The sequence below is a fragment of the Chiloscyllium plagiosum genome, unplaced genomic scaffold (assembly GCF_037043375.1).
Source record: "Chiloscyllium plagiosum isolate Xiang-an unplaced genomic scaffold, Cpla_swu_hap1 HiC_scaffold_32, whole genome shotgun sequence".
In the NCBI taxonomy this organism is placed as follows: domain Eukaryota; kingdom Metazoa; phylum Chordata; class Chondrichthyes; order Orectolobiformes; family Hemiscylliidae; genus Chiloscyllium; species Chiloscyllium plagiosum.
The window spans coordinates 7,250,128-7,261,686 of NW_028270170.1; the positions used below are offsets into that span (position 1 = coordinate 7,250,128).

An 11,559-nucleotide genomic window follows, 5' to 3' on the forward strand; every position below is an offset into this window, starting at 1 on the left:
AAACCCTTCAGTAGAACTGAGTTAAGGTGAAGAATCTTTCCTCAAAATGTAACTTTTACTATAATATATTCTTATTCAGTAACATTTAAATAATATTAAGGGAACTAATTTTTGTTCTGCATAATTACAGGGATCATGGGGATCCAGAAAGGATCTGTACAACAGGGAGTTGATGATGTCAATCTTTGCAGCGGCCAACCGTAAGAGAAAAAAACAAAAAGAGGCAAAGGTGCTTGAAAGTAGCACAGATGATGATTCAGAACATGAACCTACTAAGGCTATTAACAAGGAAGGATCAGTAGACAAAACAGGAGCCGATAGACAGAAGGATGCAACTGAACAGAAGGAGAAACAGTTGGCAAATACTAGGAACAGAAATGTACAGAAAATATATCAACCTATTGCTAATAAAGAACTTCAAAAAATGTCAGGAGAATCTGACAATTCCAAGCAGGACCACATTCAAAGATCCCAATGGGAGAGTGTTGATGAACCCACTCTGAACTCTTCATCTCCACAATGTACTCCATCCTCTGTTGGCCTTCAATGTTCATTTAAGGAAGAAACTTCCCTCAAATTATTGCATTCAGAAAGAAGAAACAGTACAGATAACCAGACAACCATTGCAAGTTCTCAGTCTCATTGTAATAGTGAAATGTTTTCCAGAAGTTCCAAGCTGAAGATGTGGCAGGTGGAGCACAGAGAGACAATTCCCACTGATGCTAGCTCTGTTGTTTCAGGATATTCGACGATTTCGTCCACAGTAACAACCCTAGATCACAACTTCAGTTCTGAGGTACAATCGATTGCTGAAAGCAGGGGTGATGAAGCTGATGATGAAAGGAGTGAGCTCATCAGTGAGTGCGGAGGTCCTGTCGAAACAGACAATGAAAGTAGCTATCTAATACGGACTCTACCAGGCAAGGTCTCATGCTCACAGCAGGAAAGAAGCAGGTTTTGTCGCCGTGAGTCAGACAGCAACACAAGCTCTGACAAAGAAGGGATTCCAGTACATAAGCTCAACAGTAGACCGTCTTTTAATTCTCACAAATTAATTCAGTGTGATACATTGGCTAGAAAGAAGTTGACTAAACCAAAAACAGAACATGACTTTAATCCAAAAATCAATGAAGATAATGACCCCCCAATGGTCGACAATTTGTTAGATAATTTGAATTATCCCAATCCCACCAACAAGCACAATGTCCTTAAGTGTGATCCTGACAAAAATGATGTAACCCAAACATCAAAACGAGCACTGACTGATCACACGAAACTGCGATTGAAAACTTCAGCAGATGATATGTTTGGGGTGGGGCTGAGAAAACAGAACTCTCCAGAGACCAGGAGAAAGAAGAACATTAGGAGGAGACATACAGTAGTGGTGCAGAATGACTTATCAGAGTTTAACTTTAGAGAATGCAAGGATAAACCACTGGAAAGCAAAGACAGTGGCCACAGGTTGGGCAAACTATGTGCCATGCATCAGTTTGAGCAAAATGTTGATTCAAAGGAAACTTCAGATACTGGAGGAAACTCACAACCAATTGATTTAGAATCAAAAAATTGTTTGTTTCACCAGACTGGTAGCTTACAACCTCAACAACCAGGACCCAGTAATAAGCATTCAAATAGCAATAACAATTCAGAATGTCAGCACCCTACATCACCGTCTTCCCCATCAACTGGCTTGACATCAGGCCAAGCTAGAGACAGTGATTCGAATTCTGCCAAGTCTGAAACCGGCACGAAGACTCAGAAATATGCACCCTCCTCTCGATTCCATCAGTACCTCTGATTGAAATTAGTTTGGGCTAAAACATTCAGGAGCTAGGCCAATTTACAGGTTTGTCTTTTTCCCCAATTAACTAGTTTTAGAAAAGATGCCTTCTCCTTTAGAGATAAACTATACAATAAAATCTAGTATTCCAGGTTAAGAGTAACAGTAATTACTGCTCTTTTACTGTCTTCCCTCACTCAAACAGTCTCCACATTGTGAAATATTGACTATGTTACTTTGAATTTTTCTAATTTTCACTCTTCTCCTCTTAGGAAGTATGCTAAAGATACATTCAAAATATTCCTCTTTTAAAAATTAATAGCATTTTTTTGCAAATAACAACAGGTAATTATTTTTAAATGACTTCAACAAAAAATTCTTTTTCATTAAGAATACTTGCTGCAGAGCCTTGAATGATCTCTTGCTGTAACTGAAACAAATGCCATTAAAACTCCTGAAAATGGTCTTTTCAGCTCCCTACACAGTTTCTTTGCAGATTTTACTGGTCTCCTTCCACAGGCATACAGAGCAAGAGTTTCCACTTGGCAGTTAAGAATCCTGGTACAGTTCTTTCTGCAGGCAATGACCCTTACAAACGTCAAGGAAATACAAACTGAAAATATAGGCCATTCTCCAACCAAGTCAGAAGCCACATGACACCAGGTTATAGTCTAACAGGTTTATTTGAAATCTCAAGCTTTTGGAATGCTGTTCCTTCATCAGATGAAGTCAGATTCACTTGTTGGACTACAACTTGGTGTTGTGATTTCTGACTTTGTCCATCCCAGTCCAACACCAGCACCTCCACATCATGTACTCCAACTATATAGCAGATCTCAGCAAATTAAATTAGAGACCCATAAATTAACTATTCTGTTGCAGGACCTTTACCCAAACATTAATCTCTATTTGCTTTTCAGGTGTTAACACAACTATGGGCTAATTAGCTGAGCATTTTGTTCACGCTTTTATAGTTAGTATGAAAGAAACCATTTTTTTGAATTTGCTCCTCCTGCTATTATCAGTAGATTTTAATTTTACAAGTCTCTATTTGGCTGCTCAATTTAACATGGTTGGCCTGGAATTCACTGCAGTTGTCTTATTTGAGTGTTTCCTGATCTATAGAAAATATGTTTCACTTGTTTTGCATCTTTTGCATGTAGAACTTGTCATCTCTCTGTTTCGGTTAGGAAAAGAAAAAAAAAAGAATTGAGAGTCATGGTTAAACTTCTATCTAGCAAAAAAACATCTAATTAATGAAATAGCATTATATAACAATTATAGGCAAATATAACTGTTTCACTTTACTGAATTGTAGAAGCATATAGCTATCTCACAGTGAAATCTTTGTTATACTGTCCTGTAATTCCTACTCTTTTTGGATTTGACTTTAAAGTTAGCACTTCTTATCAGATTTGCTGTAATTGAACCTTGCTGAGTGGGTCACAAATCCAAGTGTTGTTTCACTGAATTTAAATATTGATAGAATTTGATATTTATTTGCCAAATATTTTATCATTTTTGCCACTTCACTTTCTTGCATTTTGCCCTTTCTGGACACCATCCTTGACTGAGAACTGATGAAGATGGCCACATTACAGCCTGTGCTGATCTGTAAATGTTTGTTGTGAGACTGTAAGAACAACTAAGATGTGTTTAATAGCCTTAGGCGTAGGTCCAGTCTGTTCAATGGCTCGATGACACCAATTGCTGGATTTCCATTGATGAAGATTATCTCTGAATTTGACAGCATGTAGATTGAAGAAGCAATCAGAATAAAACCATGTTTGACTGGCTTAAATGTCCCTCCTCCAATAACCAATTGTGTTAGAAAGTCATCCTTAATTAAATAGTTCAACCAGAAACCAATATAATGTACAACCATCAGAGCTCTGCAAAAATATCAACAGTAGGTGATTTTAGTGCTTGAGGCTGAAAGTAAATGGTTACCGGGATGTTAAATGAAGTGAAGCACTAGGCCAGGAAGTTCCTTGCAGCTGTATCCACTCTGCTGTCATAACTTCTCTAGAAATGTGGTGTAAATTTTATTCATTTCCAAAATGGGGGTTTTGCTGCACTTCCACAGGAATTACAGGGTGAAACAAGCACAGCCAAGGGGGCATTCCAAATCCATGTATAATTTTGAAGATAAAGTTCATGACAATTGAAGTTGTCCATTCCTCCTTTTTAATCTTTGACCATCAGAAAATGAATGAATTGGTGGTGGTGGACAGATTGGTTGGTTGACAGTGCTTGAATTTGTTTTAAATTTTGCTACAGAATTCAGTAATGGAACTCTCATCACTGGGTAGTTGATTAGAGTTTTCTAACCTATACAAGAATAAGTTCTGCTTATTTCAATTTAACTTTATATTATTCCAAAACAGATTTAATTTATATTTAGTTATTAAGAAATCAATTTGTAAAAAGGCTAAACCTATTCTCTTAAAACAAGTAACTAAAATTTTTCTACAACTAATGCACTAATCACTGAATTATTTATAATTTGTATTTATTTATTAACTTAAAGATTTGATTCCCAATCTAACAAGAAAACATAACATTTTGTTACTTAATTAAAATATCACTTTTGTGGATGCTGTCTCTATGTTAAAATATCTGGTAAATTGTCTTTATTAGTGAGAGAAGTATTTTGTGAATTGTGCATCTTTTTAATCATAATAACAGGATGGTCCCAGTGTGTGATATAGAATTTTGATGTAAATATGATTTGAAACATAGTTTAAAACATTTGCCAAATAGTTTTTCATAGAGTCAATGCTGATTTAATATAGATTTTTAATGGCATTTTACTATTTGATATGTAAAACGTATAGTATGAATTTGAACATAAATTTGATATTAATCACAATGCAGTAGTACTTAATGTCCAGTACTCTCTGCACCTTTAAAGGGGCAGTGTAGTATCATGGAGTTCACATCTTTTCTACATGCTGTCTGTAGTCGCAACAGAGTTCAAAAGTATCCTCAGATATTCTCCAATTGGTTAGCCCCATGACTGGTTTTGGTAAGAAAGGTCTCAGGCTTGATCCTGGTCTTTATCCCTGGCTTTGCTGAGCTAATTGATCTCAACCAGGTACAGAAATGCCAGTTAACATCGGCTTTGCACACCAAAAATAACTACAAACCACATCTGCTGGTCCATTGGAAAATCGATACTTCAAAACTGGTCTATCCTTTCTGGAACGTTGATCACGCAATTGAAGTGCGGCTGGGCGGTTTTGGTGGACCAGATGGTGTAATAAAGAAATAAAAAATGATTTTGTTAAGGGACCTATGCGAAAAAAAGTTTAATTTTGGAAAATTATTTCCATAGAATTCTTTTACATTTTTCACCCATTTTGTTTTCCAGCATAAACATTCCACATCTTTTCTCCTCTTCAAGTTAGAAATAACATTTAGTTAACTTGTGCTTATGAATTTGTTATCTTGATCACTTGTCATGCTAATAGCACCTTGACATTTCACAGGATCACATGAATATACTAATAATTGCACTAATTCACACATGAGATTGGGATGGGTTTATGCTTTGGAGAGGTTTTCAGTTGAACATCATGCAAGTTCATAAGCCAGTGGTAAACTGAACAGCTATCTCAAGTTGCTGATAGGAGCAGGTCTTGGCATTTTGAGATTTATTCACTAATGAGTAACTGATAAGATCAGATTCTTCTAAACTTGCATCACAGAAAATTCAAACAGGTCAAATAATTAGTCCAAAATAAAAGGGTAATTTTACCCTGGTTTCATGGGATGGCCTGTCTGTTTCCTATCAATTATAGGTTGGATAGCCTGGTTGAACACAACACAATTAAGTTGTATATTCTGCACCATGTTAAATAAACTGTCATGGCATTAGAATGGCAATGTGGTTAATAACTCAGTTAAAAGTAGATAACTTAGACTAATTCCAAATTTCTGCCAAAACAGCATGTTTCCATGACTCAGGCAACGAGCAACTGCACAAAGTGAACACTACCTTTTTCACAAGCTGCCCAGTACTTTTGAAACAAATGGCACAGGCTCTGTATTGTGTCCCTGACTTGAATGTTCTTATTGTATGGAAACAACCCTTTAATTCTCTAAACCCATACACACCATCAATCAACGAAAAGTGACAAGGACACGTGTTTAACTTGAAACTTCACCCAGTTGTGTTCATGCGCTTCACTCTCAAGATCGATTAAACATTCAGTCCATTTGAGTACATACTGTCAGGAGAATCTACAGTTCCTCATGCTCTTTGATCCCCACCCACTGCAACGTATAATAGGTCTGTTGTAAAATGCTAATTGCGAGATTATGGATTCAAGCTCCTTTACAGGACCTGTCCAATTTAATTCAGTGCTGCATTGATTGTTATGCCAATTTCCCTAGTCCATCACTTAGTTTGTAAAGGGGACAAACCTCAACAAGATTAGTATCCTTTGACTCTTCGCAAGTGCATGAGAGGTTTGTATCAAGGCCTCACCAGTTCGGATTAGCTGAGAGAGAGCTGAACCTGACACAAAAACTAAAATTGCTAGCAAAACTCAGTAAGTGTGGCAGCATCTGTGAAGAGAGAAACAGTGTTAATGTTTCAAGCCCAGTGACCCTTCTTTAGAACTACAGTTATCTCTGCTTTCTGTCCACAAATGCTGCCGGATCTGCTGCATTTCTCCAGCAAATTGTTTTTTTTAAAGATCTACAGTATTCACAGTTGTTATTTTGTTTGTTATCCTGAACCTGGCTTAGTTAGGCCAACAGTCTGCCATATCAAATGTTGCACTTAATTGGTCAACTACTTGTTCTTTTGTTTAGAAACCACATTAACCATTTACTATTAGTAAATCTAGCAATTCTCCCCTTTCCTGATTTTACGTTTTGAAAGCTTTTCTATTTTGGGGGGAAGGGATGAACAGTTCATGTAGACCTGCATTTATTTTAGATTTCTGATGTCTTGAGTTTGGCTTGAAAAATTCCAGCCTTTTTTTTCACACCTTGATGACATCTACATTTAAATTGTTTTGCTGTTACAACTTAGCATAATGCAACTACACTAAATTTCTAAGAGTGTAAGAGATAGGAGTAGGCCATATGTCCCCTCAAGCTAGCTCCATCTTTACTTAAAATCATGGCTGATCTGATACTGTATATCATAAACATTAATTGCAACATTGCAGTCATTGCTAAACTTGGCAGTTAGTTAGGGAGAAATAACAAACTATTATGTAAACTGGCTCCTGATGCTTTTAGCTTATTATAATTGAGGCTAAATGAATTTGTATGGTTTTTATTGAATATTGATCATTTAACCTATATGTGTGTATATATAAAACATATATAATATATTTTTGTTTGCATTGTTTACATTAGTGCTTTTGTGCACTTTTTTGTTTCTACTGTTACTTGAATTTTTAATTTTCGATACTATTGCTCTACGGCTTGTTCCGGTCGAATTAAAAACTCAGTAACAATCCTTAAAATGCATTTTTTTTAAAAACTTCTAACTAGAGCCAGAAGTGAACTCACTTTAATGTCATGTTTCTGCATTAAAAGTCACTAAATTACAAACAGACACTTTGCTCGAGGGCTATGAAATGTCATCACATAATAACTCAGGTGCTTAGCATTGAAAGATATGCAATAATGAATAAGCAGGGGTTCTTGTGTAGTATCCCTCTGAGCCTGGAGGCCCATGTTCAAGTCTTTCCTGCTTCAGAGGGCTTTAATAACTTTTGATTACATTGATTAGAAAATATAAAGGATGAGCAGATAGATAAATTGTGGTTTTGGAAGTAGCGTAATGGGTATTTTTAATAAGAGAAATGGTAACCGCATATTCTACTTCTCAGTGAGTTTCCAGAGTATTGATTAACAGTATTCAGTCACACCTCTTTGATTTGACAAAGTGACAACTTTAACTGGATTCAAACTCAACTTTACTGAGCAAAACAGCCTAAATGTTATGATTCCCCTTGTCTCCTGTACCTCAGTAATGAAAGTTCATGTTATTTCATTAGTTATGTGAAATAAGATTGAGTTCAATGCGATCTGAAATAGCTGTATTGTGTAATTTGGTGCTTTTGCAAACATGGTGCATTAAGTTGGCAAATATACTGTTTTGATACTGAACATTTTATGGGTACTGCGTTCAGAAATTCCTCGGATAATAGATGGTATTTCTCCCTAAGTATTAAATCAGTGCAGTTTAGATTATGGCTCATTCCTGTAGAAACATGGCTTTAAATGAAGATCTCATCTTTAACCAATGGTGTAGGATTTAAAAACATTATGCTGGACTCTTGCTTCATAACAGTTTATTCTAAAATATTATATTCATCAAGATCCACTTCCAAAATGATCAAGGTTTGCCAAAAGCTATCTTAATAAATATTTCTCTCATGACATCATCTTAAAAATACCTTGTGAATATTTGAGGGTTTGTGAAAATATTTTCTGCATAATGTCTATGAAATTGAACATTACCCCATGATGTGCAAATGCACCTTAAACAGTCATTTCAATATGGTTTTAAGTTTGAGTTGTAATCTCTAATTGTAGTTAACTCTGTTTTATTTACGTTTCCCTGGAAAGTGCCTCATGTTTTCAAGTCATTTCTTAACAATGGTCTGTTTTCAGACTCCATGGGGTTTATGTTAATATAACTTGTTAATTTTAAAAAATATATATAAATGTTTCCTAGCTGCAGTTTTTTTTCTATGTAGTTCTAAATAAATTGCATTTTGCTTTCCATGAACAATGCTGGAATAAGTCTGGACAGAACTGTGTGGTACACCTGTTACGCAGTTTGCTTGTTGTACACATTTGTGCCAATGACTGACTGCATTATCCTAACATAGACTCCAAATGGTCCAAAATCCAGTATCAAATTAAACCACCTTGATCCTGAGCAATTGGATTGAAACCACAGGAAGGAGAGGAGTAGGGGCAATGGGAAAGGGTAGGATTGAGTAAGAGTAGCATGGAGGCAGAGAATAAACTGCTGATTACCCAACCCTTGGTTAAAGGAGCAACAGCTATATTGTCAAAAGAAACGTTATACCACTCCAAGAAGGAAATTAATAAGACCTGATGCCTAAAGGGAAATGTTTTAGCTGAACTTTTCCAGCTTGTATTATTATTATTTGTTTTATGTTGCTGTTTACCTGCAGTGTTGAGATTGTTTGACAGGCAAACATTTCAGAGCTTCCATTTTAAACAAAAAAATCAGGCATTCCAATGGAACGTTGAACAAAGCTGTCAACATGACCTTTCTCCATATACAATGTGCAGTTTATTGAATTATGCAAACTTGCTGTAAAGTTAACTGCTTATTTTGTAAATATGTTCTAGAATGTCAACTCTGACAAAAGCCATGTAACATAGATATATAAATTGATATTCCTCTTTGCCAACTGGCCATAAAAGAACAATGTGATATTGTTAGATTCTGCATGAACTTCTGAGTTTACAACTGTAAATGTACATTGAAAAGAAGATGCTTTAAATAATGCATCATCCTGTTTTTAAAAAATGGAAATAAACTGACTTCCCCTCCCAAAAGTTTTGTGTGGATTTTTATTTTTATTATTTGTTAATTATATAATAAGTTGAATAAAAATACTGTTAATAGTTGGTCACGACTGTAATTCTGTGAAGATGGAACTGTGTCCCTGTGAGGCTACAAAGTCTCATTGATATGGCATAGGTCAGTTGTGATTTGTTAGATTGGGGAACTGTACAGATTTGAATGTTCTTGTTCATTTTTCTTCCTGAGTTGCCCAGAAAGTATTTTTCCACTTTACAAAGGCATATGAAAATACATTTTCCCAAGCATAGTTTCCAAACTCACTGTGCATGCTGACTATCTGCATGAACATATGTCTCACCCAAACAGGCTTTGGATAGGGTGGAAAAAATTGGTTTGAACCAGTGTTATGGGGTAGGGTCCTGTGGTGTTAGTCAAAGAGTGTGATGCTGGAAAAGCACAGCTGGTCAAGCAGCATCCGAGGAGCAGAAGAATTGACTTTACAAACATAAGCTCTTCAATGTTGATTCGCCTGCTCCTCGGATGCTGCCTGACCAGCTGTGCTTTTCCAGCACCACACTCTTATACTCTGATAGCCAGCATCTGCCGTGCTCACTTTCTTCCTGTGGTGTTAGGCTTTTCAATACTAAAAGGTGGGTTGTTGTATCGTGGAGATAGTTTATATTGACAAAGACCCCCTAGCAGAGGTCAAACATCAACTTTTCTGATGGACAAATGAGCCACAAGTGTTTGATTTGGATTCAAGACACACCCCTCCTTCACTTATAAAGGTCAGCCCATGCCCCTCAGAGTGGCCCTAAAGTAAGACAAACTCAGAGGTGGGGCTCTTGTTTTTGCACCACAAGAATTCCTTTTAACACTTTTTCTTAGTTATGAAATTATTGGAGATGGGGAAAAAGAGTGACAATGGTAAGGTGCCAGTCATATAATGAAACAGTCAATGAAACTACCAAGAATATGTCTGACAAGAATTAGCAGTCTATGGTTGAGAAAATAAGTCATAGTCAAAGCTCCTGTGTTATATCCCAGTTTGGAGATGCCGGTGTTGGACTAGGGTGTACAAAATTAAAAATCACACAATACCAGGTTATAATCCAACAGGTTTAATTGGAAGCATACTAGTGTTATATCCCAAATGTCTCAATGGTCATTGATGTTTTCCCATTGCCCATGATGGCAAAATATCATCTGTTCATGTGTTTTCCCCCGAAAAAACTCAGTGCTCAGCACACGAGTGGTAGAATATTCATAGCTGGCAAAACAGTACATGGGCAGGTTTTAAATTTGAACCTCTAGCCTCAATACCTCAAGTCCCATCCAAGAACATTTCCATTATATCAAGTGAGGTTGGAGAGTCCGGTTAGAAGTGGTGGTAGTAATAGTAGAGCAATTCTCAGTTCCAGAATTCTTGGTAATGAGATAGCTGGAGATCACAAGTGGGAATGATGCCTACTGTGATTGAAAACCTAGTGGAAAATCAGACAACTGAGGTTATAAAAAGTATATCCTGGGATTTTTCTTGACTGTGGTAAAAGCCACAGAAACAGGAGGAGAAATCAAAAAATAAAGCTAAGGAAGTTGAAATTAAATTATCCAAGACTAGGTTTTTTTTTCTCAACCATTTGATCAAACAAAAACAGGTGTTCAAAGAAATTGGCTGAATTGCAATGCAAAGATGAAAAACTAAAGCAATTTCTACAGGTATTTGGAAAGGAAGGGATTAAGTAAAGTGAGTTTTGGTCATCTGGAGAGTGATAGAGAATTACTAGTCAATGTCAGAAATAGGCAGATGAAATGGTCAAATATTTTACTTCTGTATTTTCTATAGAGGATACAAAAGACATTCCAATAACAAGTATATGAAGAGGAAGAACTTGGTGAAATTGTAATCACTAGGGATGTAGTACTGAGCAAACTGATGGAGCTGACAAATGAAGGGCTCCTCCCCGAAATGTCGATTTTCCTGCTCCTCGGATGCTGCCTGACCTGCTGTGCCTTTCCAGCACCACTGTAATCTTGACTCTGATCTCCAGCATCCTGCAGTCCTCACTTTTGCCCAGTCTGTTTTGAAGCCAAACTCTCAGATGTGGTCCCAAAACTGCACAAGAACAAAAGAACTTTCAATACCATTCACCATATCATTTAGCACTGATGAGGGAGAAATAAACTCACTGGACAAACACTACCCTGACTATACAGGGCAGTCTTGACTAGTGACAAAAGTGGG

At 36.6% G+C, this 11,559-nt stretch overlaps 2 protein-coding genes across 15 annotated transcripts in view; one reads left to right on the forward strand and one right to left on the reverse strand.

Annotated features, from left to right (window-relative positions):
• Positions 1-9,346, forward strand: part of LOC122539626 (rho GTPase-activating protein 23-like) — a 285,601-nt gene extending 276,255 nt beyond the window's left edge. Inside the window, exon 25 of the mRNA XM_043674624.2 lies at positions 131-9,346. Within this exon, the coding sequence (XP_043530559.2) occupies positions 131-1,798 (1,668 nt within the window). The 3' untranslated portion in view covers positions 1,799-9,346. The remainder of the gene's footprint in view (positions 1-130) is intronic.
• A 50-nt stretch (positions 9,347-9,396) lies between these two features.
• srcin1a (SRC kinase signaling inhibitor 1a) overlaps positions 9,397-11,559 on the reverse strand; it is a 584,261-nt gene continuing 582,098 nt past the window's right edge. For all 14 annotated transcript variants that reach the window (XM_087977753.1, XM_087977757.1, XM_087977752.1 and 11 more), the window contains one exon: positions 9,397-11,430. In XM_087977753.1, coding sequence (XP_087833879.1) covers positions 11,413-11,430 — 18 coding nt within the window. In that variant the 3' untranslated portion in view covers positions 9,397-11,412. The remainder of the gene's footprint in view (positions 11,431-11,559) is intronic.